This window comes from Meriones unguiculatus, chromosome 3 (genome assembly GCF_030254825.1).
Source record: "Meriones unguiculatus strain TT.TT164.6M chromosome 3, Bangor_MerUng_6.1, whole genome shotgun sequence".
Taxonomy (NCBI): Eukaryota; Metazoa; Chordata; class Mammalia; order Rodentia; family Muridae; genus Meriones; species Meriones unguiculatus.
In genome coordinates, this window is record NC_083351.1 from 148,376,530 (window position 1) to 148,390,795 (window position 14,266).

The window sequence follows — 14,266 nt, forward strand, 5'->3', positions numbered from 1 at the left end:
GGGTTAAAGTAACAGAAATATCATTTGAAAGAGTAAAGTCTGTATATACCAGATACTTAAGAAAATACACTTTAATTATCAATTGAGAAACTTTAGAAAATGGTTGGGCAGCGGGTATTTGATAGTTCAGCTTCTCCTGAAATCCTTTAGGGTCTGTCTTAGTCTCACTATTCAGGAGTCATGGCATCCGGCTAACCTTATTTTTTTTTTTTTTTGTGAGCAATGTGCATGTCTTCCTTGTCTGTGCCCCTCAGATACTCCCCCCCCTTTTTTTTTTTAACTTGTAGAAGCTTATGATGGTACCCAGCATTATAGGCTTACTTTGGAGGCAAGTTTGGTTTCCAGACTGCCACAATAAAGCAAACATGATAAGACACGTTGTGCAAAGCTTTTTATTTTCTCATGCATAAAAATGCAGTGTTTGTTTATATTATGCTCTGTAAGTGTTCAGTAACAGTTTCAAGGAGCGTAAAGCCCTTAATTTATGTTGTTGTTGTTGTTGTTGCTGCTGCTGTTTTTGCTAAAAAATGTTAGTGATGACTTTAGCCCTTTGGTGACTCATAATTGTTTTGCTTAATGAAGAGTTTTGCTTCGGTGAGCGTGGTGGCTACTAAGAATGGCTGTGGTAATTTCTTAACACTGCAGCGGAGTTTATTGTATATTGCATCTTTTATGACAGATTTTCCTGTAGCAATGTGATGCTATTTAATTGCACCTTCTTCCATAGTAGGATGACTTATAGAGTGTCAGGTTTCTCATAGAATGCTACCACTTCAGGAGCTAAGCGTATGTGCTATTCAGGCTCCCCTTGAGCTCTCTAGTCATAGTCCTCTCTGCAGGTACTTTCTCCACTGAAGCCCCGAATTCCTGCATGGGATAGTGTACATGTCAGTGGATGGGGAAAACAAAAGTGTACACAGTTCTTAAGTGAAACAACTCCCAAAGACAGCAAGAGAAAAGCATATTAGGAGCTTGTCTCACTGGTGTGACATGAAAGATACAGAAGCTTAGAAAAGTCTGGATTATAGAGCATTTGTACCAAAGACAGCAAATGAGAGATCTAAAGGTGCTTGTTGAATGTCTGTTGCTCAATGGACATCTGTATCACCCTTGGAAGATTCATACAACATTGAAGGAGATAGGGTGGAATATGGTAAAGCACTGTCTTCCGAGCATGACAGGGCCATTGCACTCACACCTGAACTCACAGCAGCTGTGATGACCTGTAATGACTGGGCCTGTCAACATTCCATGTTGGAGGAAGACGCTCCCAAGAGGCCCCACCTTTTCCTAAGGATATGTGTACAGCTGGTTGCTCAGGTATCTCATAGCAGTCAGTAAATTGTCTACTTTCTATGTGCCTGTAAATAATACTCCGTCCATGCTCCTAAGTAACTCTCATAAACTCATTGGTTTTAACTGACTGACTGGATAAATGTCTCAGGCTGTGGTTCCAAGATAGAATGTTTGACCAGCATGTATGAGGGCCTGGGTTCAATCCCTACTACTGAAAGGATAAGGAAATAAAGCCAGTAATAAAGAAAGGAGCTGGTAGTGGGTCTCCAGGCTAATAGTCTCCAATGATCTGTTTTCATTCTTCTACTAAAGAGAGCAAGAGATAGACCTGAGCCTTTGTGGATTTGATTTCCTGCTTATGGGCAAATGGAGAGTAGGAAGCTTTTCTTAGATATGTGTTGCCTTCTCAGTTGCCGTTACCTCAATATCATTCTTGAGATGTATTTCAGAGTAGCATGTTCTGGTCTCTCTGGGTGAAATCCAGAGGTAGACACTATAATGCCCTGTTTCCTCCATTGAATGTGGAGGGGATTTTAATGGATTTTAAAGGGATTTCTGTGGTAGAATCTATGTCCTGGTGATATGCTTCTGAATATCTTTAACAAGCTCTTATAGGGTCTTTGGGATCCAAATTGTGTTAGTTACCTTTGCTTTCAATCCCCCAACGGTAGTTTATGGCTGTGTTCCTCTTCTAGCCATTCTACCTAGGTTGGAACCTCACTCTGCCCTCTCTATAGTCATAAGCTCTTTGGAAGTCTTCGTCATTAAACTGAAGGGAAAACATTCCCTAAAGCCGCGGGATTATCTTAAAGCACCTTGTCCTGCTCTTTGCCAAGTGTCCCAGTGTTAGCCATCATTTTCACAGTCACCACCATCTCCAACAGGGTACAAACTCTCTCTCTCTTCTATACCCCTAATGCAATAAAAGTAATTGTTGAAGCATAGGCTCTAAGATTTGTGTCTTGGGTTCAGCTTATCTTAGGTAACCTTGGATGAATTAAAATCTTTTCCTTGAAGCTGGAGTTCAAATTTAGCACAATACCTATGATATTGCTCATTGAGTTCATTTGTTTTGGGTTTTTTTATTTGTTTGTTTTACCTTTTTATGGCATCAAGAGTTTCTGTCACTTGGTCTGCTATATGTTTGGGGACGAGTGAAACAAAATGACTAGCCCATATCAGAAAGTCGTTCTTGAGATTACTGACCCAGTAATCTTGTAGAGCTTTCTTCTTCTAATTAAGGACTTAATTTTTTTTTTTTTTTTTTTTTCAGAATGTTAGGTGTTTGTTTCTATTCTTAGGAAGCAAGAACTCTTACTGTCTATCCTCCCAGCTCCCCACCTGGGGCAAGCATTGAATTAGGAAGGGAACTGTAAGAATTATTAATGGAGAGGAAGACTTTCCTTACTCTAGCCAAGTGAAGCTTTACAATAAAGACAACACACACAGCTTCGTTGCAGTTAGTTCTGTTTTACCTTTACCTTCTTCTTTTTATAATGTATAATTCATTCTCATACCCCTGAGCAACATAAAATGATGTTTTCTGGATATGATTTGAAGACAGCATATGACAAGACCTAGTTTAGAATTAAGTTTTGCAGGAATATTAGGTGACAACCTTTTTGTTTTTCTTTTTAAATTTTGGCTCATAAATTTGGAGGTTCCCATCCATAACTTAAACAAAGCCATGACTCGTAAGCCTTGTGTGGTGGAGTTGTGAAGCAAAACCGTTCACCTGACAGAAATGACAGAAGAGATTCATGACCCACAGTCCTCCTGGAGAGCATGCTCCCTAAGATCCAGAACTTGATAACAGGCCCAGTTTCTCTTTTTAAGAAATATTTAAAATTTACTTTGAGAATGGGTGTTTTGCCAATATGTCTGTCTGTGTATCTACTACAAGCATCCTTGCTGTCCATAGAAACCTGAAGAGGGAGTCATATCCCCTAGAGCTGGAGTTAAGATAGTTGTGAGCTGCCATGTGGGTGCTGGGAATCAAACTTGGGTCCTCTGGAATACTGGCCAGTACTTTTAACCCCTTTTTAACCTCTTCATCCTCATGAAGCCGCTGCCCTCAAATCCTTTTCCCATGTTTTTGTGTACATGTACCATGTATTCAGAATATGTATGGACTTTTACAAAAGACTTTATGTTATGGGTACTTTGCTTACATGTATGTCTATGTACCACATGCATGTAGTGCCCATGGATACCAGAAGGGGTCATCAGATGCCCGTCTGGAGTTACAGACAGTTGTAAGCTGCTGCGTAGGTGCTGGGAAATAAACTAGTGTCCTCTGGAAGAACAGCCAGTGTTCTTAACTGCTAAACCATTTCTCCAGCCTTCAAAAAGATAGACTTTTAAAAGTGAAACTTAATAAACTGTCCTGTACCTGATGAACTCAGTGGTGCTTTTAATTATGGCTATTGGGATGTTTCGTATATTGCTTTTTCCATCCTTCGCAGGACTTCCTAGCTCAACTACTGGTTGTTGTTGTTTATTCTTTATGTGAAAACATCTCCATTTTTGTGATGGTTTCTCTTAAAATTTGCTATGCATATTTAATAATATGTAATGAAATTATACATGAATGTTCTTAATCAACGCAGAGATGATACTTCTTAGGCTTCTTAGGTTTCTCTTGTAACTTACTGGGGTTCATTACTTTATTCTTAAAGGAATATGTACTTCCTGTTTATTTGCTCAATTACTCTTTCATCTTAAGTCTTTTTTCTAAAATAATTTTCCTTTTTTGTCTTGGATAATAAGTTTTGCTTTGCTTTTGTTACTGTTTACAAATGTCTTCATTTTATTGTTTAAAAAGGTTTTTGGTGTTGTTTCTGTAGACGTGGGTATTGAATCCATTGCCTTGTGCATGTTATACAAGTGTTCACTCAGTGAGCTATACCTAACTCTTTAAATGTAATTTCTGTATCTCATTTTCTTGTAATAGTTCAAAAATGTCCCAGTGTCATCTTGTTTCTCTTTTTAATATTGGAAACTTTGTGGTTTAATTCTTATTCTTGCCAAATAAAGAGAATAAGAGTGACAGAAGGCAGGATTGGGAGGGGATGGGGGTGGGGACTACAGCTGGAATATAAAGTGTAATAAATAAAAAACATATATTTTAAAAGGAGAGAGAATAAGAGTAAGTACTATAACCTTTGTTTTCACTGTGCTTTTTCCTGTTTTCTTTAGTTGCCTTTCCCCACCTTACCAGTTCTGCTCCTTCGTGGCCTAGCCTTGTGGACACCACCAAGCAGTGGGACTATTATGCACGGAGAGAGAAAGACCGAGACCGAGACAGAGACAGAGACAGAGACAGAGAGCGAGAAAGAGACCGGGACAGAGAAAGAGAGCGGACCCGAGAGAGGGAGCGGGAGCGGGACCATAGCCCCACCCCAAGTGTTTTCAACAGGTTCGTGGGCTCTGCAGCACAGTTCATTCTTACTTTGCAGTTTTATTTGGTGTGAGGAAGTGAATTCCAGTTCACTGTGAAAGGAATGCTCAAGGTGTGGTGAGGAAGGCCTTTTTGGAATCATACTCATTTCATTGTTGGGGATTCCCATGACTGTAAGCAGCAATTTGTAAATCATGGCCCTTAAGGGAATTTTATATCCCCCCACAGATTTCTGTCTTGTCACCTAAATATAACTTTTTAAGTTTAATTAGTTAATTCATATACATTCCTAACGTGTGTATTATTTTAAAATAAAATTACCAGTTTTAAATACGTATCTTGAGTTAAAAATACCTTGATTTACTAAGTATCATATCCATTTTTTAAAGTATAAATAACCTAATGTTAACAGCTGAGGTTCTTTGTGTACGCCTGAATTTTTATTTTTGTGCCACATTTCTAAAGGAATTCTCAAGGTGTCCTGCAGAGCAGCGAGTTACCTTACCTCATAAGCACAGGTCCTGTAGAGGTAAAAGGTTGTGAAAACCAAAATACTATGCTCTGAATTGGTACACTGCTTTACTTCCTCCAGAAATAATACTTAACAAACTGTGTAACTAAATGCCGACATTTATCTGTACACTCATGCAAACAGATGGTGAAAGTTGTGTTTCACTTACTTTAGTGTACACTGTGATGGTACCTAAGGTGGCACATTAATAAGATGACTGAGCCAAGGTTTTCAGAGTGATAGTGTTGATAGGCCTAAACTTGATCTGAAAAGTTCAGCCCTTACAGATTAGTGTGTAGTTCAGAATCCTCCTGTCAGATGAGACTATGATTAGGCAGCATGGAGAATGAGAGTACCAGCAGAGCCATGCTGACTGCTGGAGGTGTGGCTTGGTTGTCATTTAAAATTCTCTATTAGTTTTTTTCTATTTTTTTTTTAATCTGTTAACTTTCACCTTTTTCCTTTCCATGCAGTTGACTTTTAAAAATTCTTTCATTCGTGTCACTCACATTTTGAATCCTGTTCTAAGCCAGAAATAGTGCTGTATTCTAAACATACATAAATATTCATACATTGTCTTTACAAATTAAATTTCACAGTGCTGTTAATCTGACTAGGACTAGATTTCTTAGTCAAAGAGTATATGACAAAGAACTGGAAAAGTTGCTTGTGAATTATATATAGTAGGTGTTTAATACATTTCATTGATCAAATCCATAAACAATGGCAAGGCATGTACATGTAAGTGGGTGGCCATAGCCACTCAAGTGCACAGTTCTGATTAAGGTCAAGGACAGTATTTTTTTTTTTCAGGAAGTTGACTGGTTTTAATGTAGTTGAAATGTATCTTTGAAGCAGCACATTGTCTATAAAGTGTGAGTGTCATAGTCGGGTATCTCTGTACAGAAATTCACAGGAAGAAGATTGTTGCATCACATGTTACACATGCAAGCACACACAGGCTCCTGAGTTTCTGCTAAACTGGAAAACATTAGTGGTTAAACCATGTTTTTATTTTCTGGTTTCTGAACTCTAGGGCATTGCTTAAATTTGAGTAAAAAGCTAAGGCCTGAAAAGCAAAAGGTAAAAGAATTGTGTACTCTGAATTGTTCTGGGAGAAACCTGTACCGGGGGATATACATGGGAAGTAAAAGCTGATTGTTTCCAACGGCAACAGTATTCTAAAAGCAAACTGCACAAAATGTGTCACAATATAAATTACAGCATCATTGTTTTGAAAACTAGAGAGCAGTTTTAACAGCTGTCTTTAAGCCAGTTTAATTGTGGACCAGAGAGAAGCCGAGTTGCTGTAGTATGTTAGAAAATGTACTCTAATGAGCTCCAGGCCCAGAGAAACTTTTGCACTGGGGCACTTATCAGACAGGGATGGAGAAGGGGCCACTGTTTTCATGAAGGGCCAACTCCCCAGCATAGCAGTCTGTTGCTCACATGACTGCCTACAAAGGCCCCAAAGGTAGCAAATGACATTGACTACAAATAACTGCCCTTCATTACTTTTATGTGAGCTTAGTTGGAGTCATTGCAAAGAAAACCTTATTTGTTGATAGAGTTAATTGTAATATTCATTTGTCACTATGCTGGTTTGCTTTACCTTGGAGATTATTAGAAGCCTTTGTAGGAAATGGTCCGCTTCTGAGATTTTAAGTCCTGAATTATTTGAAGAATTCCATCTATTTACTGTTCTGTGTGTGTGCACATGCTCGTCCCTGGTGCCTCTCTAGAGGTCAGAGGACAACTTGGAGGGACTCATTTCAGTCATTCTGCAATATGGAACCTGGGGATCAAACTTAAGTTGTCAGGCTTAGCAGCAAGTGCCTTTACCTACTGAGCCATCCTTTCTTGCCCAAGAATTCCATTTATTGATTGCCTGCTCTCACACCAAGCACTTTAAGTATTATTGTTGGTTTTATAGAAACTGAATAAGATTGTCAGTTACAGATGAGAAAACAGATTTAAAGGGGTGAAGTTCCAGTATTAGAAGTGGAACAGGCTCAGAATGTGCTGGGCATTCATGTATATACTGCCACTGTATGCTGCCTATCAATGACATGCTCCTTGGGGGTGGGGGGAGAGGTGGGTATACCCATACATGGATATAGGCGGCATCTGTGTGTATTAAAACATGTTTTTATGGCATGTTTTACAGTCTGCATCTATCCGGGGTCATTTTTTGGGCAGCAGTGTGTTCTGGCATTAAGCAGCATCACTGAGCCACTCCTGTCACCAGGTCACAGGCTGCTTTGTTCTTTTGTACAGCCTGGGCTTACTCAGTCTCTTCCCCACCCAGATTCTTGAACATCTTGTTGCTACACATTGCTTAATTATATTGAACATGGTTTTAGAAACTGAAGCTTTTAGCAGTATTCTAAAATATGTTTATTCTAAAGAACAGAATTTTCTGATACTAGGTTTTTTTTTAAAAAAAAATCTTAACTTTCATGCAAAATACAAAAGGGAGAAAAAAAAGCATGGGGGTACGTGTGCGCTCTTAGCATTCAGAAAGGTGAGGCAACAAGATGAAGTCAGTGCCATCATGGGCTACATACTGAGAACAGAAGGAAAAACAAAGACTTAAAGGACTGATACAATGAGAATGTCGTTGAAGAGATATAAAAGATAGGAAGGGGGGGGACCTGTTAACTCTGGCAGTCGGTTCTGTTTTGAGTCTTGGTAATTCTATCCAAAATCAGGAAGTAGATCTGTAACTGTTTTGATACATTTGAGGTTTTTAGCCATGTGCCCTCTTTAACACATAAGATGGAGATGAAGTCACTAGGCCGTCTAGTTTGTGTGTTCTGTGTGGGAATGCAGGTGTTGATGTCATTTTTTCTTCGTGCTTATTCTTCTGCACTTCAAAGTTGTACTGTTGCTGCTAGTACACAGCAAACATTTAAAAATTTTACCTATATCTGTTGTCTCCTGTGGAAGCCACTCTGAGCCACATATTCTTGCAAAAAAGATTTTAGTTTTTTGTACATAGCTGAAATACACAAATACATTTAATAATTTTTTTATAATTTTTATTTTTTTATATTAAATACAGGTTACTTTACATTTAATAATTATAAAATGGGAGGGAGATAAACCTGCTGATTAAAATGTAATCAACTACCGGTCTTTTTTTTTTTTTCCAGAAATAAAATGTGTGTGATATAACTCATCACTAAAGCTTGGTAGCACAAAGCACCTGTAACAGGGCGCCGTTACTCTAGTGTTGTGGCTTTCCTAAGTTAGATGTGTCACTGATCTGTCCGGCCAGCAGAAGTTGGCGTGCGGGCCTCTGTTAGGCTTCAGAAGCTTGTCCTCTTGCAGTCAGCTGAATTAGTAGCCCTGCTATCAGTGTTTCCACTTCCATTGCAGTGACGAGGAGCGGTACAGATACAGGGAGTATGCAGAAAGAGGCTACGAGCGCCATAGAGCGAGTCGGGAAAAAGAAGAGCGGCACAGAGAGCGGCGGCACAGGGAGAAAGAAGAGACCAGACACAAGTCCTCTCGCAGGTTTGCTCTTTAATAGTGTCCAGTGGGGGGAGGGGAAGGGGGAGGGTGAACATGGCACACACGACACAGATTTTCAAGTTGCCAACCACTAGACTTAACTGAAAAACCAAGAACAATCTGTCGTAGCTCCTTCCTATGAGCGCCAGCAATTTTTAAGTAAACAATTTGCATTTCTTTTACTATCTCCAAGACAAAATAAAACATAAGGTACCTTGGTGGTTTTTGTTTGTTTTGTTTTACATTATCTCTTTGATAGAGAGAAATTAGGGCATATGAGCCAGTCTTTATAATAAAATATTAAAGTGCTGTTTGGTTTAAAGACAAAATTGAAGGCCTGCAGTTTTAAAGCAAAAAAATTAGAATCAATTTTGGTGCCCACTGTAACTGAAAATTCACCCTATAAAATAGTATTTTCTATTCCAAGTTATGCTTTTCAATCTTTCAGAACAAAATAATGGGTTCTGGGATGGTATGGGTGAAGATAACCCTAAGACGTATTCTATGTATAAAATCTCACACAAAATAACTCTGCAAAATGTGTTCATTCAGAAAACAAATGGGTTTATCCTCCATCCAGGCTTACATTGATTATTTAGACCAGATTGTTTTTGTCACCATCTGTTACTGAAGCACTTAAACACAATCCTTTTCCTGCAGTAACAGTAGACGTCGTCATGAAAGTGAAGAAGGGGACAGTCACAGGAGACACAAGCATAAAAAATCTAAAAGAAGCAAAGAAGGAAAAGAGGCTGGCAGTGAGCCCGTCCCTGAACAGGAGAGCACCGAAGCCGCGCCCGCCGAGTAGGCTCAGCCTCTTATGTGTGCTAGTCCCAGGAATAGATGCTAAAAATCTTATTTTTCTGGATAATGTTTAAGACATATACCTTTAATCTTGTTCTGTTAGAATGAAACGTTAACTTTTTCTTTTCCAAAATAAAAGTATGCATTTTTTTGTGTTAAATTAAGAATCTTTGTCTTGTAATATTTAAAGAATGAAAACAAAGAAATGACTCTATATCCAAAAAGGTAATGTGAATGAGTCAGCAGGGGATTTAGAGCAAGGCTGGCTGTGTGTCCACAGCGTGGTGAAGGTCAAGGGCTCACCGTGGCTCGCTTTCTAGGTAGTGGGGTACTGTCACAGAAGAGGTGCTGCAGAAGACCCCTCCTGAAGCAAAGCCAGGCTTCATCTTACTGCTGTGACACTCCTGCATGTTCACGAACTTGGACACATTCTTGATGTCAGTTTTGCTAGCAGTTTTTCAGTGTTCTGGATTTGGGTCCTTGGGAACTGAATGGACTGTTTCTATATCTAAAATAAAAAATGGTATGAGGCATTTGGGTGGCCCCTGTGGCATGTCTTACGTGCTTCCCAGCAGTCACGAGTATAGACACACTTAACTGGCACAGCATTGGACCACTTCATGGTCATCTGCTTGAGCAAGGATCATGGTGGGTTTTGGCTGCTGTTAACATGTTTTCCAAGGCTCAATGGCAGAGTAGAATGTGGGTCTTTTTTTGGGGGGGGGGGTAGCACTGTTTCCGTATTAAGAGAAAAAATAAACTCAGTGACAGTACTATATTAGATCAGTTTCTTATTAAAACCAAACACAAGCTTTAAATCTGAACTGATCCCAGGAGGGATTGCAGAGAGTCGGGCAGGGAACTTGGTGTGTGGAAGGATGAGAGCCACAAGTTAAGAGGACAGCTGTCACTTAGAAATACTTATTTTTCCTTTAAATCCTCTGCCATTAAATTTAAGTGCCCACAATGTGCTCCTTCTTGAGCTCCACTTACACCGTATTTTCAACTGATTTAAATTAAGTGTGGCATACAAACCATTTTAGTTTTTATGGGCCTTTTATTGAATAAAAAAATATAAACTTAAAGATCTGGAGTGACGAGAAATCCTCCACACCAAATAAAAACTATCATGAGTTTTTATTTTTGAGAACGTTCTCTGAGGTGCAACTTGCTTTCATAATGTCATACTTTTTCTGGCATTTTTTACAATATATTCTTTAAATATAAAAATTGACAAGATAAATACACTTTTACTTAGCCTATCTGTGATTTTTCTAAGATCCAGCGTTGATTTTATAAAAAAGTACCAGGCCAAGAAGCAATAGTGAGAGTAATTCTCCCTTTCAGTTCTTTGAGCATCCTTGCCAAGCAAGCATGTACCATGCCCGACGTACTTCTACCGTTGACAGCAAGAAGAATGTCACCACATCTAAAATAAATAAAGAACCACAGGATTGTGATCAGAATCACTTCATAGTTGAAGTTACTCAAAGTGGATTTGGGTGGTCCTAGTGTTTGCCGTACTTGTTCATTTTAATTCTAATTAGATTTTCCCCTCTTCACTTAAATTCTCCAGTCAGCTTGTGTTAGAAGGTATAATAAGTAGTATAGGAGATTGCAATATGGGACCATGGTTGGTTATAATCTTTGTTACTACCTAACTAGTTCACTCATGTTTTAATTTCTCACTCTTCAAGAAAGTATAATATATGCTTTCTTTCGGGGGTGGAGGGCAAGTTTTTACATGTAGAAAACAAAATACTTGAATATTTTTGCTAAGTAATTATTACCTAATTCTTCCATCGTTGTATGCTGGTGTTCCTTCGACAATGGATTTGATAAAAAAAGGTTTGTTACCACTGTATTCTTCATAGCCTCCTACAATGTAGAAGCCCAGACTTCCAGCTGTGTTCCTCCGTAATATCACATCTTTACAGTTATATAAGTACCTGAAACAGAATATAATTAGTGTATGTACAGCTGAGTTTACTAGTTGTCACTTCATCACTTTTTTTTTTTTTTGGACACTTAAAAAGTGAAAAGTACTGCGTGTATGTCTCCCTCAGAAATAAATGATAGAACCTTTTATGCTCTTAACCAGTGTTTGTATTTGGTCTCGCTTTGCTATAGTTAAGTATATTTTCACCAAAAGGACTTAGTATTATGTTTTGTTTGTGTCTCTACTGAGAAAGATGGTCATGGCATTAGCTAAGGACACAGTAATGCATGAGCTAAAAGTTGGATATGCCTTAATACTTCTAATGATAAGCCACAGTGGAAGGTACTGAGGGAATATAATTTTTATATGCTTGTGGGTTTACATAATTCCTAAAGACAAACATCCTCTGAATTAGTGATTAGTCACAAGGAAAATAACGTATGCTAACGGGCTTCCTTAATTTGTAGAGTTTCTATTGACCCCTAGAAAATACTGGTTTAAACTCACATAAACTTGCAGGAAACTGTAGACATAAAACAAATGGAAACTGGGACAAAAATAGTAGAACAGTTGTTGTAGGAAGAAAACCAACATGGCATAAACTGAAGCAGAAAGTACAAAGGGAATGGAAGAAGGACAGACCACAGCTGGCCTGATAATCAGTAGAATCCTCAACTAGGGATAGTCGTGGCTGTTAGAGCAGAGTTAGAGCTAAGTGTAAACTGCCTTATCACAATAAGGAAGTGTTGGGCACTGGAGTTTGCTCTAGGGTCCCTTGTCTACCATGTGTGTCTATGGTCTAGGAATTGCTTTAACTGGAAGATAGCATTCTTATGTTGGTAGAATTGAAGATGTTTTGTTTATAGACTGTACCTTAAAATAATCACTTGCTTTTTGATAATCAATAAAAATGATCTTGTGAAATGTTAAGGAATGAAGCTTGGTCATTACAGTGGTTGCTGGCCCTTCTCATCATTTAATGTCTCTGATGGCTATCCTTGGTTGCAACTTTACTACTTCTGGAATTAACTAAAACTCAAGCGGCCGGGTTCACCAGAGAAAGGATTTTCTCTTAATTAAATCATTTGCAGTGGAAAGACCGACTTTTAATCCAGACATCTTGAGATTGAAAGATCTACCTTTAATCTGGGCGTACTTGCTGGCAAGCTATATAAAGAGCTTGGAAGATTGAAGCTTGCTCTTTGCCCTTGCACTCCTTGGTAAGTCCATTCCTTCACTGGCTTTGGGGACCACTTCTTGGGAATTCCAGTGTATACAGAAGACATCTAGCCTCATGGACTGAGCAACTACTAGATTCTTTGACCTTCCGTTGGTAGACAGCCAGTAAACCATTCTGTAAGTCTCAATAATCGTTATATGTATTTCATCCTATCAGGTCTGTGCCTCTAGTGAACCCTGATTAATACAAAAACCTTTTCCATGCTGTTGCTTTCATTTGAAATAAAACAGGCCCATTTTTGTCTTTTATGCATTGTCATACATGTCATGTACAACCTTTTCTTTTTAATGAAAACTCATTTTTACTGTTAAGTACTTACCTTGTTGCCATTAACCTATCAGCAGTAGCACATGCCTCCTGTAGGGGCTGTGGTGTACTGGATACCACGCTAAGTTCCACTTTATTTGACTGTAGTTAAAGCATCACACATTCCCACCTTGGTGGCTATATGCCCGTTTGGGGGGTTTTTCTTTTTTTTTTAGGGGGGAGGTTGGTAGAAAAATAGTAATTAGGTGATTCCTATTCAGAGCTCTGCTCAAAATTTCCAGTCATAACTCTTTTAAAACATATAAATAGGTGTAGCAGTCTCTGAAACTAATGTTTCTTCTCATCCTTTGGACCATTGTTTTTGTTTGTTTTCTCATTATTTTTGTGGGCCTTATTTCAGCATCCAAATATTTGATGTTGACCAGCTATAAACGCAAGGATATAAAGTCATGAAATTAGTTAACCTAATATTAGATTACAAGTGTGTCTTTTCCTAGACTCTTCATAGTGGAAAAGGCATCACCTTAGGTCGTACATTTGGCATTGGGTAGTATCAGTGAATATGCAAAATCCTTGTATGCTTGTAAGCATCCATTCAAGAAGGTATCCATGTCCCTACCCTTTTATTATTTTCTTTATATTGAGCATTTGCCTTTGTTATAGTGGCAAAATCTCAGACTGGTGAGTTAGGACTGATGATTTTTTTTTTTTCCCTGCTCACATTACTTCATTCCTCACTGGGAAACCTGGCAGCTGTCTTTGATTAGTAACCTTTCAGACTAAGTGACTTTACCCCCTGGATGTAAATGTGAGCTTTTTTCCTGCTCTGAGCTCATTCTCTCAATTTAGGCCTAATTGAGAAAAACTTAGCGAGGTGTACGGAATGGCTAGGGCTTTAGTCACTTTTCCCAGTGAGATTGTGGTCGGGCTCACAAACTTAACTTCAGTGCTCGAATGGAGTATAAGAAGCCTTGAGCTGCTCAAGAAATGAAGGTTTCAGCCTAGAGTAATGGCTCAGCAGTTAAGGGTCCTTGTTACTGCTCTTATAAAGGACCTGTGTTCAGTTCCTAGTACCCACATGATGGCGGTATCTGTCTGTAACTACAGTTCCAGGGCATCCAAATACCTTCTTTTGGCCTCCCCAGGCACCAGGCATACATGTGGTACACATGCCTACATTCGGGCAAAACACTTAACACATAAATTAAATCTTATTTTTTTTTTTTTAATTCCCTAATCTGTCTTCTATACCCATCTACTCAACATGGCTTTGAAACACTACCTGGGTTTAAG

The 14,266-nt window shown here is 38.7% G+C and overlaps 2 protein-coding genes across 14 annotated transcripts in view; one reads left to right on the plus strand and one right to left on the minus strand.

Annotated features, from left to right (window-relative positions):
• Fip1l1 (factor interacting with PAPOLA and CPSF1) overlaps positions 1–12,396 on the plus strand; it is a 59,950-nt gene extending 47,554 nt beyond the window's left edge. For 8 of the 11 annotated variants that reach the window (XM_021664734.2, XM_021664733.2, XM_021664737.2 and 5 more), the window contains 3 exons: positions 4,495–4,714; positions 8,589–8,726; positions 9,384–12,396. In XM_021664734.2, coding sequence (XP_021520409.1) covers positions 4,495–4,714; positions 8,589–8,726; positions 9,384–9,531 — 506 coding nt within the window. In that variant the 3' untranslated portion in view covers positions 9,532–12,396. The remainder of the gene's footprint in view (positions 1–4,494; positions 4,715–8,588; positions 8,727–9,383) is intronic. The other 3 variants (XM_060380768.1, XM_060380770.1, XM_060380769.1) reach the window with 2 other exon arrangements.
• Lnx1 (ligand of numb-protein X 1) overlaps positions 8,716–14,266 on the minus strand; it is a 107,259-nt gene continuing 101,708 nt past the window's right edge. For all 3 annotated transcript variants that reach the window (XM_060380764.1, XM_060380765.1, XM_060380766.1), the window contains 2 exons: positions 11,318–11,476; positions 8,716–10,956 (listed from right to left, as the gene is read on the minus strand). In XM_060380764.1, the coding sequence (XP_060236747.1) occupies positions 10,821–10,956; positions 11,318–11,476 (295 nt within the window). In that variant the 3' untranslated portion in view covers positions 8,716–10,820. The remainder of the gene's footprint in view (positions 10,957–11,317; positions 11,477–14,266) is intronic.